Source organism: Miniopterus natalensis, chromosome 21, assembly GCF_054644295.1.
Source record: "Miniopterus natalensis isolate mMinNat1 chromosome 21, mMinNat1.hap1, whole genome shotgun sequence".
Taxonomy (NCBI): domain Eukaryota; kingdom Metazoa; phylum Chordata; class Mammalia; order Chiroptera; family Miniopteridae; genus Miniopterus; species Miniopterus natalensis.
The window spans coordinates 5313608-5336508 of NC_142101.1; the positions used below are offsets into that span (position 1 = coordinate 5313608).

Here is a 22901-nt window from a genome sequence, read left to right on the forward strand (position 1 = left end):
AAACTTCTTTTCCTTACAATGATAATGTAAATTTCCACTTTAGATACGAGGTTTTTAAAAGCTTAGTTATATGACATACCTTAACTTTTTGTGTATAGGTAAGTAAGATATAAAATATGTATTGCTCACTAATTATTAAATGAATCTATCCATTACAGAAAACAAAATACAAAAGGACTTTAATTTACTTAAAGTAATGGTTATTCATTTTATCTTTTTTATAATTATGCATATTTCAAATAGTGAGTTTTTAGTATTATATCAATTTGGTTTTGCTTATGAAGTTATTTTTAAAACACCTTTATTCTGCATGTAATTACTTTTTCTTAATCTCTAAAATTGTGTGTTTCGGGTATATATTAATATATGCTGATAAGATTTCTTTTGAAATGGTTTAATTGGGTTTAAGAATACCCCAAATCTGATTCGATGTGGTTACAGAAACCATTTTGGTGTCTTATATTTGGTTGACTAACATTCTTTTCCATTTTTATTATTGCTAAATGATTCCTTAGATGACTTGCCAACATATCCAAACAAAAACTATAAAGCTATCTTTTTTGAACTCAACTTTTCTCTGGTGAGAGCAAGTATGTTATGGTCTCTGAATGGTTTCTTCTAGTTTTGTATCAATATTTTAATTCATCACATTTTAAGAATACAGGTATTTCTGTGCCTTCCTTCAGAAGGTTTGTATTATTCCTTTTGTAATTACCATTTAGTGTTGTCATCTTTGCTTAGTTGTAAGCTCCTTGCAGGAAGCAGTTACGCTGTATTTATTGCCAAATACCCAGCGCCCATTACAGAGCCTGTCGCATAATAGGTACCTAAGACACATTTGTCGAGTGAATCTTCCCTTGTACATACTTTTAGTCTTGGAGTTCACAGACTTTATCATTTCACGGCCTTCTGGTGCAGTTCCTCCATCTCACTTAGGTCAAGGAGCAGACCTTTGGAAGTTCAGTGAGTTGCTCGTATGTCTTCTCTGTCATGTTTATTAGTTAGAAATAATTCTCAAATAAATCATGTTTATACTTGAAAATATTTCCTTAGTACTTTAGTTAAATGTCAGGTAAGATACTTGTCTAGATCCTATGCATTAATTACAATGAATTTATTGATAATAGAATTTTAGAAGTATGGTCTAATCACTAATAGTCTTAATTTTCTAACTCAGTATTTGTTTTTAATATTTATTTCAATATTTGTTATTCTTTGTTTTTCAGTATTTGTTTGTTTTTGTTGTTAATCCTCACCCGAGGATATTTTTTCCATTGATTTTTTTTTTTTTTTTTTAGAGAGACTGGAAGGGAGGGAGGGAGGGAGGGAGGGGAGGAGAGTTGAGGCTGGGGAGGGAGAGAGAAACATCAATGTGAGAGAGACACAAGGATTGGTTGCCTCCAGCAATCAAACCTGCAGCCCAGGTACTTGCTCTTGACCGGGAATTGAACCTGAGACCCTTCAGTGCCCAGGCCGACACTCTAAGTCACTGAGCCACAACAGCCAGGGCTCAATATTTGTTTTTAAATCAATCTAGTAATTCTCTTTTCCTGCCAAACTATGTTTTGTCACAAAAAGACCACTTGTTCTCTTCTAATCATAATTTCTAAAGGTAAAGTCCAAGTAAAGGCAAGATAGTTTATATCAATAATCCAAGCTACCTAGTTCTCCTCAGATACTCTCATAAAACTATTGCTTGGATCTAAAATTGAAGTCATTTTGTTCATAGGCCAACCACTTGTTTTAAATTTCTCTCCTAGCTCTCCAGCTACATTGTCACGAAACATGATAGATAACAGAGCAGGCCTGCTATCCTTGGAGAGGAATCTAGATATTTAACGATAAAGTCGTTTCTCGGAGACCTGTTGCCCTAAATAGCTGTTAGGTACTGTTCTTTCCAGGCAGTAGAGACTCCATCAAAATACGCACTCTAATGTCTTGATTCCTCTTTGACACTTAAAGCAGAGTCAGGACTGTAGCTGAGGGGAGGACCATATGCGCATGTATTTGGAGATGTCTGAGGAAAAGGCTGGAAGCATTATAAAACCAAAAGATTTGTATTTGACTTAGTTATTGAGATTTTTGTATTCTTTAAGAATGTGTTTTGAGGGATGAGTGGATATGGTACCCTTGGGAGAAATTGAGGAATATTTTATGTCTTCTGTTTCTTAGCTGCAATTTTCTGCTCTTTGTTACTGCCCAGTAATTTAAATATTTATGGTATTCAAAAATTTGAGCCAAATTTTCCTATTTTCTATATTCCTTAACTACTTTATCTGTTATGCCTAACATTAATTTGTCGTCTGAAGTCTTTTTTTAATGTGTATTTAAAATACACTGTATAAAACGTCTGAGTTTATGTAGAACAAGCAGGATCAACTGCGGCTTTTCTTATAGTTTGAACTGGGTCCATTCATTAAAGTCTTTTTTTTAAGTTTTTTTTTGTTTGTTTCTATTTTTAGAGAGAGAGGAAGGGGGGGAGAGAGAGAAACTGATGTGAGAGCGGAACATCCATTGGCCGCCTCCTGCATGCCCCCTATCAGGGATCGAGCCCGCAACCCAGGCATGTGCCCTCACCAGGAATCGAACCCCGATCACCTGGATTCTAGGTCAGTGCTCAACCACTGAGCCACGCTGGCTGGGCCATACTGTGCTTTTTCAATGATGCGTTTTCAGTTGCTGCTTTCATCCTGGTATTACACAGTTTCAGCAGACAGTACATTTCCCCTTTTCTGACTCTCCATGTAGTGTTTTTTGACAAGCCTGTAGTTTGCAAGGTCAATTTGCTTCCATAGCTTGAGTTTCTTAATCTGTGAAATAAATTCACTGATAGATTTTTAAGACATATTTTAGTTTCAGAAGCTATTATCCCAGCCAGTATGGCTCAGTGGTTCAGCATTTACCCATGAACCAGGAGTTCACGGTTCTATTCCCAGTCAAGACAAATGCTGGGGTTGTGGGCTTGATCCCAGTAAGGGGCGTGCAGGATGCAGCCATTCAGTGACTCTCTCTCATCATTGATGGTTCTCTCTCTCTCTCTCTCTCTCTCTCTCTCTCCCCCTCCCTCCCTCCCTCCCTCTCCCTTACTCTGTCTGAAACCAATAAGAAAAAAAGCTATTAATTATAATAACAGTAGAAATATTGCAGTATTAACACTTTATAAAAAGAATAAATCTGGCTGAGAAAAGAAAAAAATCTAAAAGGATACTGTCAGAACACGGGAATATCTGAACAAACCAACAAAAGGCACAGAGTAGGGAGACTAGAAAGATAAGCAACTAATAAAGGAGTCATAATGTTAACTAATATTTTATAGAACTATAAGTAATTACCATGTAATTACTCCAATAAGAAACATGTAAAGAATTTCGTAAGGAGTCTCCTAAAACCATACAGAATATTGTACAACATTAAAACAAAATTTTTATCCAGAATAGTAAGACCATAGTGATTGATTACTACTATTCACATATTTTAGAAGTATATACATAGTTTGTTTCGTCTAACTCCAGAATTTTTCTTGTTTTCTGTCTACTCCAACACTCTTTCCCCAGTGTTCTCCTAATAATCAGTCCTCATGCCATCCTTACTTCATAATTGGGTGGAGGAGAAAATGATTACTGATAAGAGAAAATTCTGAATGTCCAAAATTAAATTGCAGCAGGCCAGAGGTGGGAGGTTAATCAGTTAACAGCTGTGGGCAAAACCAACAGAAGACAGCTTATCATCCTGAATTTATGTTGGAAACTTGAGTTAACTTCCAGGTGGCTGTTTCTGTGATTTTCTAGAGAGTGTAGTGGAATAGCTGGCTACCAGGTGCCACTGCATCTTGGTTGCGCATGAACTTTCTGGGCTCTTGCCCACAACTAATCCAAAAAGCCAAAGCTTCTTTCTTCCAGACTAGATTTATTCCAGAACTAGCTCCACTTCATCTTCTCCCATCCTCTTTATCTATAGCTGATACAAATTCTTTCAAAACAACTTACATCTTTCTTCCTGAAACTGATTGTATAAAGGAGCCCTGTCAGCCCCAGGACGGTGGGCCTGTTGTCTTCTCCATCTCACCCTGCTGCTGCTGGTTTACCGCATACCTTAGGACCTGTCCTTTCCTGGCTAGCATATGGCTCAATAAATCCTTTTAGAAAAACTTTTGGCCATGAAAGTTCTTGTTTAACCTTAGCACATAGCACCTGTATAGTGGTTGGTGTACCTTAGGCAGTGGGCATCAGCCTGTACCATACTGAGTAGCAATTATTTTACTCATGTACATGTTCTTAAGAGAATTTAAGCAGCATACATAATCTCCGAATCAAAGAAGTCTTCCTATATCACAGTGAACATTTTAACTATGGAGGCAATAACAATTTTTTGCTTGTTTGATGTGTTTGGTGCTCCATGTAAAATATACAAATGTATATCATGATGTTAGTTTTAAATTGAAAGCTACTATTGTACTCTAATTTGAAATATAATTTATGTCAGAAACCCAAGTTGAGTTCAGTAGTAGTCTTGTTGGTAGTAAAATTATGACATTGTAAAACTACATATATATAGTCTGGTTAAGAAAGGTATAAAAAGAAAAATACTAAGAAAATAGGTTTATTTTGTTTTCTTTTTCAGTCCTCACCTGAGGATATGTTTATTGATTTTTAGATAGGGGTAGGGGGATGCGGGAGAGAAACATTGATGTGAGACAGAAACATCAATTGTTTGCCTCCCATATGCGCCTCACCCTGGGATTGAACCCACAACCTAGGTGTGTGCCCCGACTGGGAATGGAACCTGTAGTCTTTTTGGTGTATGGGGACAATGCTCTAACCAACTGAGCCACCTGGCCGGGGCTTATTTTCTTTTGAACAAATTACATGGCATTGATTTCCATAACTGTATTAAAATAAGAGGAATTTCTAGGAACTCACATTCAATTTTGCAGAAGATGGAGATATTTTCTCTTTATTCTCCCCCTTTCACTCCAATTTTGGAAGGAACTACATTGCTTTCTTCTCAAGCATAATGCAATTTTCAGTATTTATGGGAAAATTAAAACTACTACCAGTGTACAGGTAGGTGCTACTGTGCCAGTATAAATACCAAAAGGAGTGTGTTTAGTTGAAGAATAATATTTACTTTAAAACTTTTCAAAGTGCTTATCAGTATTTGATCCTCAAAAAATCATATGTGATATGCAGTCTTATTTTTATATTGTTTTTAAATGCAATATGCAAGTTTTATTTTATTATTTTTTTAAATATATCTTTATTGATTTCAGAGAGAGGAAGGGAGAGGGGGAGAGAGAGAGATAGAAACATCAATGATGAGTCATTGCTTGGCTGCAGCCGCCAACCTGGGCATGTGCCCTGACCAGAAATTGAACCCCGATCTCTTAGATCCTAGGTCAACGCCCAACCGCTGAGTCACGTCTGGCTGGGCAATATGCAAGTTTTAGTCTTATTTTTATATTATACAGAATAAACTGTTTGATGTTGAGAATGACTTGACCAGTGCCGCATAACTAGTTAGGGATTATGTAAAGACTTCCTAGAACTCATTCCATTCCTTTCTCATTCTATCATTGTGGCCTCCACAGCTTCCAGGAGATACAACCACCTCCTTGTGGGGTAGAGCCCTGAGCTTTCCCGCAGCCAGTGGTTGAACCAGTAGTATATCTCTGCCCTGGAGTTATTACAGATTCTTTCTGGGCCCAGTCTAGAGCAAAGAATGTAATTTGTTAGTCAGATAATGACCCAAGTCATTTACTTCCTGACTTAGGGCCTTTGTTACTTCATTTAGTGTCTCTAATAATGAGGAAATTTTAATTTCAAAGCTAATTTTTAGTAGTTCTTGTTCTGGAATTTAAAATGTGAGTTTTTCCTTTTCCACAATAATGTATATAACTTTTGAACGTAAAGTAAGGTTAATTTTTTAAATTGAATTTATTGTGGAAGTTAATTTGTTTTTTAATATTCTTTCTTTCTAGCTAAATTTTTACCAAAAAAAATTGCCCTTTTTTGCTTTAAACAAATAGCTTTATTGCAGTCAGGAGGGACTAGCATGCACTCTATGCAGACATCAGCAGTCTTGCAGACATCAGCATTGAATAGAGAGGCAGTCACAGCCAACTTCCAGCTGTCTGTACATGCAGGAAGCATATCAGAATACTGAAAAACTTGGCAGAGTAATGCTTTCTGAGTATTTTATGAGAAAATATTATTTCTAGATGATTTTCCATGGTCTGTAAGTTATAAATACTATACTCTTCTGTCACACAATGTCATTTAAAACTGGAGCATATTACCTTAGCTTCTAGCTGACATTATGCCCTGGGGCAGGTCACTTCATCTCTCCCGTTGGTCATTGGTAGCTTTTTTAAAAAGAATTTTTATTGATTGTTAGAGAGAAAGGAACATTGACATGAGAGCGAGACATCAATTGGCTTCCTTCTGCACACCCCCTACTGGGGACCCAGCCCACAACCCGGGCATGTGCCCTAACTGGGAATCAAACTTGCAACTCTGAGGTGTAGGAGATGATGCCCAACCAACTGAGCCACACAGGCCAAGGCTGTCATTGGTAGCTTAATGTACCAAATCAGGAGGTTGAAGTAAATGATCTCCAGGGTTGTTTCCAGTTCTAAAATATTATGATTCTATTTATGAGTTTCTCTTTAATGCTACATAAGTATTCCTTATGGTACATATTTTGCATATTTATATTAATTTTCTTTAATTTTAGATATGATGAATGGATTAAAGCAGATAAAATAGTAAGACCTGCTGATAAAAATGTGCCAAAGATAAAACATCGGAAGAAAATAAAGGTAAGTGCTTCTTTTTCTCTATATCATAATTCTTAAAGAACTTTTTCTCCAAACTTATGCATTAAGTGTGTGTGCGTTATTGTTAGCGGAGTTGGAAGTACTCTCTTGAAATAGCAAATTTATCAAAAGCTAGATTTGGGCACAGTTAATATTGTCACTTATGGAAAGGCATTTTGGAAACTGTACTAAATGATCTTTGAGACTTTTTTCAGTTTCCATATTGTATAAGGCCACCCAGCCAGATTTTACTGATCCATTTCAACCCTCTCCTGCCCCTTTGATTTCCAACTAGGGAGCCCTCAAGTAGTGGGCCCGGAGCCCTGGGTTACTGTACTAGCTGCAGACTACTCAGGAAGGAAAGGAGGCATCTGAAGGCAGAGGAGAGCCTGTCTGTAACTCTTCTTTTCTCTTCATCTTTGTCTGACTGTGTAGGTAGTGGCTTAGAACAGGTTCACATAGATGCCACTCAAGTGGAAGTTTCTATCTTGTTAATGGCTTTTTTATACTTTGAATGGAATATGTAGTTGAGGTGTTTAATAGTTCCTCTCAGGTTCAGTTTTCATATTCAAAGCGAGGAGCTATTTACTTTCCTGCTAAATGATACCCTAGTGGCCACTAATATTGAAAGCTTTCCCCTAAAATAGCTGTTCTTTTCTCACTGTAAAATTGAGTCCATGTTTTTGGAGTTTTGGTACAGCAACCCAGTAGCTGCCGCTCAGGCCTCCTCAGACCCTTTTCATCGCCACTTTTGGTCTTTATTGGGAAGTATGGACATCATGCTACATTTAGCATGCTTTTAGCTACTGGAAAAATTGTATGCGTGTGTGTGTGTGGTGCTTAAAAAGCCAGTTTCCTTAATGAAGCAAGTTTAGGAGTGGTATTTCTCAGGTAGAGGACGTGGTAGGGATGGGAGAAGTAATATTAGAATATTAGAATATTAGAATGTTATTAGAATATTAGAAGTAATATTAGAATATTTTTCTAAATACTTATTTCTCAAATCAGTTGTTGACCTCTCCCAGGCACATTAAAAGTTCCTGATTATAAGGGAAGAGACATGTGGAATTTGAAAGAAGCTTCCTGGAAAATACTTGATATTGTACGCCCTTCCTCCCATCCCTCCCTCTATCTTATCTCTCAGAACAACTATTTTCAAGGCTGTCCTTTGACAGCCATTAAAAGCCATGTTTGAACTTTAAGTGGGGCAGACTAGTCCTGCCTTCAGAATGCATGATCTCTGATATAAAGTAATGAAGTGATGGAAAGGCTGGCAGCAGTAGAAAAATTAGAACAGCACTGATCACTAATAAACTGTGGTAGTCTACCTGTACGTAAGCCTTCTCAACACATTCTGAAAATTAAGCCCAGATACCCTAAGTCATGAGTCTCACACTTGAGCATGTGTCACAGTCACCTGGAGGACTTGCTGCTACTCAGATTGCTCAGCCCCATCCTCAGCATTTCTGATTCACTAGATCTGGCTGTGGTTCCAGGAGTTTTCATTTCTGACAAATTCCCAAAAGATCTGATCTAATGTTGTTGGGCCAGGGTCCTCACTAGGAGAACCACTACCCTAAAGTGTGTATTATATGTAATGAACTAATAACTTTTCTATGTATCTAGAATGGTACCAGCTATGTACCATCTTTGGGAGAATTATGTAAATAGTCAAATTTTGTAGTCTGATTATGTAACAGGACTTCAGAATTGTTACTGCTGCATCATCATTTAGAGAGCTTATCTGAATTATTTTTCCTATAAATTATTTTAAAAACAAATTTTAAAAATAGTTTTCAGGAATTATATTAGTTAGCCTCTGCTCGACCATTTTATAAACAGAGAATTGGAGAAAATGTCTCATTTTCCCCCGAAACATTAATTTGTCAGTGAGACAGGAAGATTCTTCTGATTTGCCTTTACAGCAGATTATTTGTCTGGAGTTATTCCCAGCCCGTATCTTACAGTGAGGTTGTTAACAGGTTTTAAAACTGCCAGGTCGAAATTTTACTTTCTTTTTTAACTAAATACTTAAGCCTATTCTGATTTAACTTTGAAGAATTTATAACACCAATTTATTAGCAGTATGGAGGCTTGCTAGTTGTGGTGTTCATTGTTGTTTTTGTAGTTACTTTCTTTTTTTTTACCTTTTTATTGAATTTATTGGAGGTGACTTTGGTTAATAGGTTTCAGGTATACAAGAGGCATGCTGGTCTTAATTGTCTACCTGATTGCTAATTTATTTCAACTATTTAAATATAAATATTAGACAAAAACTTATTTGTTAAATAACTTTGAAAAAACGTCTGTGGTTGTTTTGAGGGGCTTTTCATGTATTTTTATGTTATTTAATATATTTATAACTTAGGAGTTAAGACGAGTATTAACAATGTTACTAATAAATGCCCCATGATAAATCATAGCTAACATGATATACTTTCTTCCCTTAACCTAGAATAAATTAGACAAAGAAAAGGACAAAGATGAAAAATATTCTCCTAAAAACTGTAAACTTCGGCGATTGTCAAAACCACCATTTCAGACAAATTCATCTCCTGAAATGGTATCTAAACTGGATCTTACTGATGCCAAAAACTCCGATTCAGCTCATATTAAATCCATAGAAATTACTTCTATTCTTAATGGACTGCAAGGTAAATGTAACAAATATTCTTTTGCATGCAAGTGATTGTTTTTAGTTTTTATAAATAAAATTCTATAAAGGTAATTCATTGACATTATTAAATTGTTGTTTTTTAATTAAACCAGAATTTTTTTGGTTCTATTATTACTTGAAATAAAATCAGCCATTGATTGAAGCTTGGAAATATTTCTGTTTTAGTAGATCCAAGGGTACCATTAAATTTTAGTTAAAATTTAATATTCACCCTATTATACTGATACTGTGCTTTTTTTCAGGTACCATCCTTTCTGTTGCCATGTAAAGCATAGTTCATATTATGCCATATTAGAATATAAAATTATATTAAACTTTTTGTAGAGAATATTTAACTTTTCTTACCTTGATTACATTTATTATGTTCTCTTTTATGGACATTACTACTTAATATTTAAGGCAGAATGAAGTATAACTATCAAATAATAAAAGTGATAAGTGACTGGAGGGAGGGGGAGATTTAATAAATCTGACTGGCAGGGAAAACAGGAGAAGATCTAATCTATCAAATGAAGTAAAACAATGGAACTCCATAAAAAATATTTTACGCTTTTTTATAGCTTGAAGAGAGTTCAGATTTTTTTAAAATTTTCAGTGTAATGGAAATTGTTTTTTGTCTTATATTTCAGACGGATGTTTACATGAACTCATTCTCTAAACCAAATGCTCTAAATATTCTAAAGGTCATTTTTCATGATTTTCTAATGCATCAGACATACAGAACAAGATACGGGGAAAATATATATGTAATTTAAAAGATAACACTATGAACATTTTTATGTCTACCACAGTGGAAAACAAATAGTATTTACTTAGAATTCTGTATCGTCTAACCACTAAGCTGTACACTCAAAACCAATACATAATAAAGGGAAAAAAGATGCCGTCATGCCATTCAGTGAATGTAATAAAGATGCTGGTAAAAATAGCATTTATACTGAATTGGGAGTGGAAAATAGAATCAGTGGAGGAGATATTAATAACTCTCAAAAAAACCCCAACAATTCTGTATCTCTCCCAGAAGTAATTAATATCCTGATTTTAGTGTAATAATTTCTTTGCTTTTCTTTAGAATTGTATTAAACATATATATAGTCCTAAAGAGGATATTACTTTGTTTTAAAAAATTGAGTAGCAAGCATAAGCTTAGCTATGTAAGAAAAGGCACTATTTCCACTTAGATAAAGGCTCTCTCAGAATATTATCTGAAGAGTCTCCGGGTTATTTTCTGATTTCATATTCAGCTGCTCTGAGAGCTTTCAAAAGTCTCCCTAAGGAAATTCAGTGGAGACAGGGTTATAGGGAGTTCTGAGGAACATCAGTTCTCTCACCACACAAGAATACGTGATGTGGTCGAACTGGATGACCAACAGGAATATGCTCAGGGGGTGTAGTAAGCTGCTCTGTGTTTTATGTTCCTAGGCTTACCAAGTATATCTCTAGCTTTCAGATGTAGGTCAAAACAAACTGTTTTTGTTGGGTTAATAGCCCACAAGACATTGAGGGTGCAACTGAAATTTCATCACCACATGGTTAAAACAACCTCAATACAGATAAAGAATCTAGTCAAGTTCTGAGACCATTGGGCCAGCAGGCATCTTGGTGGTACTGTCTCTTAGACTGGCTTTCTCTGGCAATACCACCACGCTAGCCTGGACTGCTTTCCTTCTGCCTCTGGTGTAGGCTCTGTTCCAGGGAGTTCCCATTCTAGGGGACTCTGTTCAATATGTAGTCCTTGGAATTCCTTTGTTTTTGTTTCTCATGTCTTCTTTTTTTACCCTCTTTGGTACACTCTCATCGTGCTGGAGCATATTCTGTAGTAACTTTTTAAGAACAAATGATTAAGAAGGAGGTTAATTTTTTAGAGGCTGCAGATCTGAAAATATCTGTATTCTCTTCATTATTTAGCTGGGTTAGAAATTTTTCTTCATTATTTTATTTGCATTGTTCAGTTGTTTTTGTGGGATTATTTTTGCTGCTTTCAATATTGTTTCTGTGAAATCCAGAGCTCTTCCAGTTTCTGATTCTTTGTATGTGACTTGTTTTATTAAGTTAGTTAATGACAAAAGAGATTTAGGTTGTTCAGTTATTTTTCGTGTTGTAAACAACTCAACAGTGATTATCATATTGGCTTATTTTTAACATTTCAAATATTTTCTTTTCCTTGGAGAATTTTTTTCTTTAATTACCTTTATTGATTTCAGAGAAAGGAAGAGAGAGGGAGAGAAGAAGTTGAAACATCAATGATGAGAGAGTCGTCATTGATTGGCTGCCTCCTGCACGCCCCGGACTGGGGATTGAGCCCGCAACCCAGGCGTGTGTCCTGACCGGGAATTGAACTGTGATCTCCTGGATCCTAGGTTGATGATCAACTGCTGAGCTATGCCTGTCCGGGCAAGAATTTTATTTTATTTTTGGCCATAGATGAGACTCAAGACACTTCAGATATTTTCACTTAGGAAATAATTGTTGTTATGAATGCATATATGCATGTACATGCATATATAAAGAAAAATTGATTATAGAACACAAATAGCTAGGAGTTTATACCCTCAGCATGAGATATGCTGGGAACAGAATGAGTGGGGTGGGTGGGGACTGGGATTCTGTGGAGAAACTGAATGTCTCTAGAGAACAGTCTTCCACATTTTGACCCTAGAGATCCCCTTGAGTAAACTAGATCCCTGATGAATGGTCTAGTGGAAAGCTCATCCATGAATAAATCCTGTCAATGCAGTGGTGCCAGTCGTTTTTGTAGTTCATCCTTACATGTCAGTAATCAGGGAGAGCTCCAACATAAAAGACGGGAACTAACAGAAGAAATGACCTTTGAAGAGAGAGATGAACATAGCAAAATATGAACTATTAATTGTCTCTTGATTGTGAAATAATCTCAGAGAACCTGTGAGTATCTGCTGATTATTAAATAATTGCAGAGAACCTATAAGAATCTGGAAACCAAGAATAAATGAAAAGGAACAAAGAACAAGAAAATCTTGAATTAAAAATTGAAATTAAAATTCAATAGAGCACTTAGAATTTAAAGTTGAGGCAATGGAAATTTTAGAGAAAAAATAAGTGGCATAGAAAATAAATATCAGTCTAGAACAGTGAAAATGGGAAGAAATTAGCAAGTAACCACACACACACAGACCACTTGTTTGAGTGTACTCATATGTTTATATCTTTTTGTGTTATATAATGGGGAGATACTAGCATTGCTTTTAAAATCACATCTAACAGCATGAGGAATCAAGAAGCCATGGAAACAGCATATCTAGTTATATGTAACTGAAAAAAGCTGGCTTGGCTCAGTGGTTGAGCGTCGACCTATGAACCCAGAGGGTCATGGTTCAATTCCCGGTCAGGGCACATTCCTGGATTTTGGGATCGATCCCCAGTAGGGGGCGTGCAGGAGGCAGCCGATCAGTGACTCTCTGATCATTGATGTTTCTATCTCTCTCTTCCCCTCCCTTCCTCTCTCTGAAATCAATATCATTAAAAAAATAATAACAGCCCGGCCTGGTATGGCTCAGCAGTTGAGCATTGACCTAGGATCCATATTGCGGTTCGATTTCCGGTCAGGGCACATGCCCCGGTTGCGGGCTCCATCCCCAGTAAGGGGTGTGCAGGAGGCAGCCGATCAATGACTCATCATTGATGTATCTCTCTCCCTCTTCCTTCCTCTCTCTGCAGTCAATAAAGATAAAATAAATAAAAAAGCAATTGGATTTTAAAAAATAAACAACAAAACTCCCAACTAGGATTTTCTTAGGAACTAGCTCACAACTGTATTATTTTGTTGATTTGTACCTCATTCCTTAGCAAGCCTCGCTTGCTTTCTTTCTTTGTCCATATATATATAAAATATATAACAAACATATATATACACCACACACTATGTATATATATATCTTACTAGAGTCAAATAAGCCTTGGGGGCAAGGAGAAATTAGCAGCTAACTAAAAAAGGAAATATATTTAGAACTGACGGGCATAAATCTTTAAATGGAAAGAGCCCATTGAGTAGTTGAGGTGAAGAAGGAGCGGTAACACAGTACATTGTTAGGACATAAGAAAGCAGCAACAAAATGTCACCACAGAGGAATGAGAAGGCAAATGAGCGGAGTGTTTTCAACACTAAGCAAAGAAGTCGTACCTTCAAAGATCTGAAGGAAAATTATTTCAGCTTGCAATTCTGTACCTGGTCAAACTCGTCACCACACAATGACGTTTGCGGGTCAGGATGCATGCCGACATGTAAAGACAAAGAACGTTTTCCTCCCATGTGCCTATTAGGGAATTGCTCGGCAGTGTGCTCTAGCACAATATGGGAATAAACCAAGCAAAAGGAAGGTGCGAAGCTCATTTACAGTGGGTCTAGGTCGAGAGGAATTGTGCGGGAGGTGCCTAGGGTGATGGCCGTTAGAACTGACTCGGAGAACAGCCCACCAGATGGAGCAGACAGTAGGCCATCAGGGTAGAGATTTGGTGAGTGAGGAAACTAGATAGAACGTTTAACTTAATGGAGCAATGGAAATAAATACGAAAGACATAAAAAGGGAAAACATAACATGAGAAAAGAACTTTTGGAAACTCCTGGGAAAATAAAAGACTATACAGGAAAGAAAATTAAAAGTGTACAATTTATTTCTGCAATGAACCATATTTACATGTTATAAATACTATATATATACAGTATGGGGAAAGGGGGATAGGGGTATTAATGAGAAAATCCTCATTGCTTGTAGCAGGCTAAATTTCATTAGTCAACAAATAGAACATTATTAGGATGATGGTAATAACTATCAGAAGAAACAGTTATAACCTTGTATATATTGCTTTGATCATTTAAAAAATTTAGTTCTGCAGGAACACATTAAGAAGTTTAAAAGTTTTTAACCATCATAATTGTTTCAGTTTTTTTACTTTAACAAACTGAAAGAACATACTACATGGATTTCCCAGTGTTGTGGTTAAGATTGTAAATTCTGGAGTCAAATGACTGAGATTTAGGTTTTATCTTGCCTTTTTCTAGCTCTTTAGGGTAGATTAACCTCTCTAAATCCTAGTTTCCCAAACTATAAAATGGGGCTGATAAACACACACCTCACAGAGTTGTGAGATTGAATGAGATCTGTGGGAAGTATATCCGTATCTAGCATGTAGCAGTTTCTCAATAAATGTTATGTTAAAATCATAATGAAAGCTATTATTTTTATTCTTAATTGAATTCATTTACTGTAACACATTTTAAAAAGAAATTATATAAATATTTTTATATAAGAGTATCAGTTAATTGTGTCATTCTTTAAAGTAGTCATTGTAGAAATCCACTGTGCACAAAAATTTTGAATACTCATTGTTACATTGAAAATGAAGGCTACAGTTTTGTAAGAATACAAGTTTTGGAGTGAGAACAACCTAGAACTATATCTTGACTCCACTATTTTCTGCTTATAGATTGGAGAAGGTTCTTTTTTTTTAAACATAGCTTTATTGATTTCAGAGAGAGGAAAGGAAGGGGTAAGAGAGAGAGAAACATCAGTGATGAGAGAGTCATTGATCAGCTGCCTAGCCCGCAACCGGGGCATGTGCCCTGACCGGGAATTGAACCCCAATCTCCTGGATCCTAGGTCAATGCTCAACTGCTGAGCCACGCCCGGCTGGGCAGAAGTTTCCTTTTTTTAATCAGCTTTATTGAAGTATAATTCACAGACAATAAAATTCACGACTTTTACGTCTACAACTTTATGCCTTACTGCAAAAGTATGTAGTAGTGTAACTGTCACTCCAGGCATGATGTAGACATTTCCACTATTGGGTGATTGTCTTAACTCTTTGAAGCTTAGTTTTCCTCATTTGTAAAATGGAATAAAACTTGGTAAGTGGAGTGGCTATAAACTTAGGAGCTAATATATATAAATGCCTGGCACAGAGAAGACATTGCTAGCCATCTTATCATATATTGTTTTTCTTCTTTCTTCTCCAGCTTCTGAAAGTTCTGAAGACAGTGAGCAGGAGGATGAGACAGGTGCTCATGACATGGACAGTAATGGCAGAGAGGAATCTAAGACTGATTATTTGACCCACGCCAGAAATGATCTTCTTTCGAAGGAGGAACAGAATAGTTCATCTTTGCTAGAAGAAAACAAGGTCCATGCAGATTTGGTAATATCTAAACCAGCTTCGAAATCTCCAGAAAGATTAAGGAAAGATTTAGAGGGATTATCCGAAGATACTGATTATGAAGAAGATGAAGTCACAAAAAAGAGAAAGGATGTCAAGAGGGACACCGCAGATAAGTCCTCAAAGCCACAAGTAAAACGTGGGAAAAGAAGGTACTGCAGCACGGAGGAGTGCCCAAAAGGCGGGTCACCCGGCAAGAAGGATGAGAAGACCAAGAACAAGGAGGCGCTTTGCGTAGAAAACAGTAGCAACAGCTCCTCAGATGACGACGAGGAGGAGAAGTCGAAGGCAAAGCTGACGCCCACTAAGAAGTACAACGGTCTGGAGGAAAAAAGGAAATCTCTGCGGACGGGTTTCTACTCGGGATTTTCAGAAGTGGCAGAGAAGAGGGTAAAACTTCTAAGTAGCTCTGATGAGAGACTTCAGAGCAGCCGAGCCAAAGACCGAAAAGATGTCTGGTCAAGCATTCAAGGACAGTGGCCTAAGAAGACGCTGAAGGAGCTTTTTTCAGACTCTGACACCGAGGCTGCAGCTTCCCCACCGCACCCTGCCCCAGAGGAGGGCCCGGCGGAGGGGACCCTGCAGACCGTGGCGGAGGAGGAGAGCTGCCCACCCGGCGCCGAGCTAGAAATACCGCCGCCGGCCAGCGCCAATGGTCAGCCCGCCGAGGAGAAACCCATGGAAGTCAGTGACAAAAAAGCCGAATTTCCAAGCAGTGGCAGTAACTCAGTGCTGAATACCCCTCCCACCACCCCTGAATCGCCTTCCTCAGTCACTGTCACAGAAGCCAGTCGGCAGCAGTCCTCTGTAACAGTATCAGAAGTGCTGGCCCCGAACCAAGAAGAGGTCCGAAGCATCAAGAGCGAAACTGACAGCACCGTTGAGGTGGACAGTGTGGCGGGGGAGCTCCAAGACCTGCAGTCCGAGGGCAACAGCTCACCCACAGGCTGTGACGCCAGCGTGAGCTCCAGCAGCAGTGCTCAGCCAGAACCAGAGCACCCCGAGAAAGGTGAGGCCCGAAAAGCAATGGCCTTCTAGGATTTCCCCTCTTAGTGTCGCAGAGGTTTCTTAAGTGAAGTCCTTGTGTGAACATGGTAAAAATGGAAATTTGAAAAGTAATTTGAGTAATGAATAGTGGAATGCATTTTGAAGCTTGAGAAGGATTTGATGTCCTTTGCACTCAGGCCCCAATCCAGACCTATTTGAAAATTCATTATACACCAGTTGACTATATGGCATGAGCAGCTTAAATATATTTCTGTAACATTGTTTTTGCAATTGTAATGTGCAGTTTCTCACAAACATTTTGATTTATTGACAGACCCCTCCACCCTTAACCAAATACTGTATGTAGGGGTTTGGAGCAACCAACTGTCCAGGCACTGCTTTCCTCAGACAACCGTGTCAAACTGATTTTCAAGCCTGACTAACTTGTGTGAGTTTGTAAAGGAATTTGATGCTTTCTTAGATGCATAGCTACCAAATTGAAGGACCAATGTGTATGTTACTAACCTACAGTAATACTTTTTTGATTTTCCGTGAAGTTGTTAAAAGTGGAAATTCAAATTAGTACTTTCCAAAAGTATTAGTACCTTTGGATAGTGCCATAGCTATACTTCTGTCATCATTTTTCTTATAAACCACTTCATTCAGGTGTCTTCAAATCAGTATACTCTCGTCTGACATTTGTCTTCAAAATACTCTTTCCATTGTAAAGGTAGAGCAGTAGGTATGGTATGTATTTTATGTAACATACCAGGTTTTATTATGCTAGCTTTAGGTTTTTAGCGAAGCTTAAAGAGATAGGATATAGATCAAATTAGTTAAATCCAAGTTTCTCACACAAATCTTTCTTTCTTCTTCCAGCTTTATTGAGATATAATTGATATAACGATGTCACACAAATCTTGACTTAAAACGTTTTGTTTGAAAAATAAACATAATTGCTATTAAATTGGGATGTTTTGTTTTTTTTACATTCGCAGAAATAGCTACTATGATTGTATTTGTTTGCCATACTATCTCATGGAACTGAATTGTCCAGGCATAAATAATCTTCATAATTAAAGAAGCCTTTGTCATAGATGATTAGAGAGGCTTTCAACAATAATACGATAATTTTAATACTTATAATTCTTATGAAATTGTATCTTTAACTGTGTTCCTCGTATCTTATGAAAGATTAAATTTTTTTTTAAAAGATATAATAGCTTGTTTTTTGATAGACTAAGTCAGTATTGCCCCTTTGAATTTTTATCTTGAATAGGTTAAAAAGTAAGAAACATGAGAACTCCCAAATTTAGGGTAATGGAGACCATCTGTTTTATCAAATCAAAGCATATGGTATTTTTCTAGAATTTATATCCTTTATGGATAAATTAAAAAAAAAAAATTTCTATTGATTTTTTTAGAGAGGAAGGGGGAGAGAGAGAAACATCAATATGAGAGTGAGACATCATTTGGTTGCCTCCTGCATGCACCGACTGGAGATTGAACCCACAACCTGGGCATGTTCTCTGACCAGGATTGAACCCATGACCTTTTGATGTACAGGACGACACTCCGACCAACCAAGCCACACGGGCTAAGGCAGGGATTAATTATTAAGCACCTATTTCATGTGACCTCATTTTAATAAAGTTCTCTATTGATATTAGAGAATTTACATTATATTAAAAATTAAAATATAAGTCTTGGAATTTAGGATTTTCCTCCAATTTAGCCTACATTAAGCTATTTACTCTTGTAGCTGAAAGTTTCAGAATTAAACTCTTGAAGAAAAACCTGGTAATTATTTTTAAGAGTCTGCCTCTGCATAGTCAGTATCTAAGTCACCTACTTTTATGTTTCACTTTGTTGTATTAAAAATAGCATCAGGAAAAGTTATCAGTAGATAACAGCTCATTAAAAAAGAAAACTAGGAAGTTTCAAACAAAACAGTTCTGTTTTACTTTTTAACCAAGGAAGCCATGTCTTGTACTGTTTATTTTTCCATTGGTAGCAGGACTAAGAAACTTTTTTGTAGCAAACATAACATAATTTTTATCCTAATATTTATTGTATCATGTCATTATAGTATCTGACATTGGAACTGAATATATAGGACTTTATTTATCTATAGAAAAAGAACTTACTGTGTGGTTTGGGAGAAAAAACTTATAGTTAGAAAGAATCAGAAACACAGCAGATGCTGAGGACCAAATTAGTAACAAACAAACAAACAAAATGTATAGAAACTACAGTTTGGAGTAGTGATTAATCAGTGAAGCCTGAGCATCAGGAGAAGTTAGGGAAGGTTTAGGACTTGGACTAGTCCTTGAAGAAAAGGAGACATTTATAATGTTTTTGGATAATTTTCTTCCAAGAAGAATGAACTGTTGCTTTGAACTACAATGCTGGATTTGTAAATGGTATATGTGTTAATCAGTGCCCTGGGAACTAAGTTATTGTTGAAATAATAAATGTATAATGTGGCCCTGGCTGGTTTGGCTCGGTGGTTAGAGCGTCAGGCTGCGGATTGAAGGGTCCTGGGTTTGATTCCAGCCAAGGGCATGTACCTCGGTTGCAGGCTCCACCCCAGTTGGGTAGGATGCATGAGGAAGTCAATCGATGTGTCTCTCTCACATCGATGTTTCTCCCTCTCTCTCTCTCTCCCCCTCCCTCCTTCTCCCTCCTTCTCCCTCCTCCTTCTCCCTCCCTCTCCCTCTCCCTCTCCCACCCCCTCCCCCTGCTCCCTCTCCCCTCCCCCCTTCCCCACTTTCTGAAAAGCAATGGAAAAAATATCCTCTAGTGAGGAGTAAAATAATAATAGTAATAAAATAAATAAATGTGTAATGTGAACTACTACTAAAATTTATCCCATTACTATGTTTAAAATTATATTAATATGTATTATTAATATTTTAACCTGTGATTAAATTTTAATATTTTGATTTTACCAAGTTTTGACAAATTTGTTTTTATTTTCAGCATATACCTGTTTTTTAATTACTATTAGACTCATAAAATCCCAGTAGTATATTGAGAACTATTTTCAATTTATATCTGATTTTTCTAAGAAGGATGTTCACATTTATTTGCTTAAAATAACCTCATACATTTCCTAAAAAACTTGTGTAGTTTCAAATGCTCTATGCTTCTAAAATGTGGGATTAATTTTTACCTGGGAAAAGCTTGATTTTATTTTATTTTTTTCCCCATCGTAGCCTGTACAGGTCAGAAAAGAGGAAAAGAAGCTCAGGGAGGAGGAAGTTCATCCAAAAAGCAGAAACGAAGCCATAAAACAACAGTGGTAAACAACAAAAAGAAGGGGAAAGGCAGTAAGTGCGAAACCTCTAATTTTTTATAATATAAAAATAATGGCGGATATGCTGATCTCTTCATAAGGTATATAAGTGTTGAATCACTATATTGTGGGCCTGAAAGTAATTATTGTATGTCAACTATATAATTTAAAAAATTATGGTGGGTGCTTTTCCCCATTAAGGTATTGAGGATGTGTATAAGTCAGTATAGGTATTTTTTTAATCCTCACCCGAGGATATGTTTTTTATGGATTTTTTAGAGGGAGAGAGATGAGAGAAAAACATGGGTTCCCTCCCATACACACACCCTGACTTGGGATTGAACCCACAACCTGGGTATGTGCCCTGACTGGGAGTCACCTGAGACCTTTCAGTGTACCTACGGGACGGCGCTCCAACCAACTGAGCCATGGCGGCTAGGGCAAAGTCAGTATTTTAGTTTTGTCACTACCCTCAAAAATGTGACACACAAGTCTTCTGAGCCTAGGCAGATTCTAGGATTAAGCAGCGTGGTCTTATTTAGCAGTGGCATTTGCTGCAGCTACTGTAGTATAAACATCAGCTTTGTGTTTTCTGTTTTGTAGTTCTTTTCCCTTGTCATATCACATTATGAAATGCTTCAATTATGTATTATTTTTATTATGATGAAATAGATTGCTGTGCATTTCTTCAAGGCTAAATCTGCCTAGAAGAGAACAGTCAAGATAGCTTTAGTGCTTTCATCCCAACAGCTCCATTTACCACCTTTATCTGTGGTACCTTGAACCATGTGGCCAAGAGTAGCTATGAACAGTATATACCTTGGCTAAGTGTGCTCTAACTAAAGACTTAACTTTAACAATGACTGTAGGTTCATCAACCTACAGGAATATATATATACTGTATTTCTCCTGAGAGCTGCACATTTTATCTCTCTTTTGTAGACAAAGTGAGAAGCGGAAAATATGTAAAGAATTTTTTTTCAGGTGTCCCACACTGACCTCCTGCTGCTCTTCCAGGAGACTCCTGCCACCTCCACTGCCTGACCTTTGCTATCGGCCGGCTTGGCTGCACTTCAGTGCAGAAAAGGGTTATGCGGCCAGCTCCCCGAGGTTCTGCTGAGCCCATATGACTTCCAGGCGGTGAATATGGCGTTCCTTGGGGCCCCGGGCGGCTGTGCTCAGCAGGGCCGTGAAAGCCAGGCTGAGGCAGACCACTGCATCATAGTGGGGCCAAGCCTTGGGGGCTTAGCTAGATGTTGCCAGGGGTTCCAGAGCAGCAATGGGGGGACTGGGAGGGGTTTCAATTAAAAAATGTGGTGTAAGAGAGTGGTAAGAGTTTCTTTATTCCTAAAATACCACAGTGGGAGGAGTTGCTATGTACTATACTTTCCTATCTGGACTATTTTTCCGGCCTTGAGAGTCTTACTATATTATTTTTTTTTGGTAGCTATTGTTAAATGAAGAATCAATAAATAAATGCCAATTTGGTCATAAATTATTTGGAGTAACTGACAGGATATTTAAAGCATATTTTATTACACTGTAATGTTTTTGTCTTCAAGACTTTACCATTTAAATGACATTTCCTAAGGGGGGGGTCATCTTTAGCCAGCCAATTAACACCCATATAATTTAGAGATACAGCTGTTGACTGTTTTCTCTCATTATAATTATTGGGCTTACTCCTTGATAAATCAGAATGAGAATACCATTCTCTGAAAATAATTTAGTTAAATGAATTCTCTCTCATGGAATCTAAAATAATACTTTGTATCCAGAAAGAGGTAATTGATGGGAATATCAGTGCCATCACCTAGTCACATGTTAAACTGTCAAGGTGTTAAGTAAGCATTTCCATTCTGGTACTGAGGCTTTAGACAGCAAAGACAGATGTAACGTAGTATTACATAGACTTCAGAATTTTTCATTAATTATTGAATATATTTACCAGGGTAAAACTGATGGTTTCAGTCAGCAAGCTACGATGTAGGAGTTACTTAAAAAATTCATTGTTATGTATCACAGTTTAGCGTTTACTCCCGAATAATCTTTATATGAACGTGATGATTATGCCCCATTGTTTGCCGCCAAAGGAGTAGGATACATTTATACAATCTAAGTTTCTATAATGAATCATTTTAAAAGATTCTGTATTCTATTTTTTATATATTAACATAGTGGAATAAAAAGTCATTCAGATAATTATTGTATATTTGACAGTCTACCAGGTATAATGGAAGATTAGTATGGTTTTTTAAAAAATATTATTGTACATTCAGGTAAGAAGAGTTTTTGTTTTTGTTTTGTGTAACTGTGCTGGTGCATTTGTACATGATGATTTTTCAGGTTCTTAGGCAGCATTTGTAAAATAAGTTGTATAATATAATAATAAATTCAAATGGTTAATTTTAAGTTTTCCACTAAAATCTGTGACAGTCCTTGATATTTTTATGTTTACTAATGCTTTTCTTTTTATTTTTATTTCAGCAAACAGTAGCGATAGTGAAGAACTTTCTGCTGGTGAAAGTGTAACTAAGACTCAACCAGTCAAGTCCATCTCCACAGGAATGAAGTCTCATGGTACCAAGTCTCCTGCAAGGACGCAGTCGCCAGGAAAATGTGGAAAGAATGGTGATAAGGATCCTGATCTCAAGGAACCCAGTAATCGATTACCCAAAGTTTACAAATGGAGCTTTCAGATGTGTAAGTGACGGATATTATATTGACAGTTAATCTGTAGAAACATTATCCTAGTAACTCTTGGTGCTAGTCAACTCTGAAGAAGAGGTGATACCCAAGCAAGAGACACAGTAATCATTGCATTATAGAGTCTCTTACACAGGGAAATATTCTTAGGATATTGGAAATTGCTTTAGAGCTTTTGAAAAACTTTATTCAATTTAAGTTACATGGACATACTCACAAAAAGTCTACAA

General features: G+C 37.0%; 1 protein-coding gene across 1 annotated transcript in view; it reads left to right on the forward strand.

The window, feature by feature from the left end:
• The window catches only part of ARID4B (AT-rich interaction domain 4B), a 124971-nt gene that overhangs the window by 97199 nt on the left and 4871 nt on the right, over nucleotides 1-22901 (forward strand). Inside the window, exons 18-22 of the mRNA XM_016199849.2 lie at nucleotides 6733-6817; nucleotides 9270-9468; nucleotides 15484-16689; nucleotides 19886-19999; nucleotides 22453-22668. Coding sequence (XP_016055335.2) covers nucleotides 6733-6817; nucleotides 9270-9468; nucleotides 15484-16689; nucleotides 19886-19999; nucleotides 22453-22668 — 1820 coding nt within the window. The remainder of the gene's footprint in view (nucleotides 1-6732; nucleotides 6818-9269; nucleotides 9469-15483; nucleotides 16690-19885; nucleotides 20000-22452; nucleotides 22669-22901) is intronic.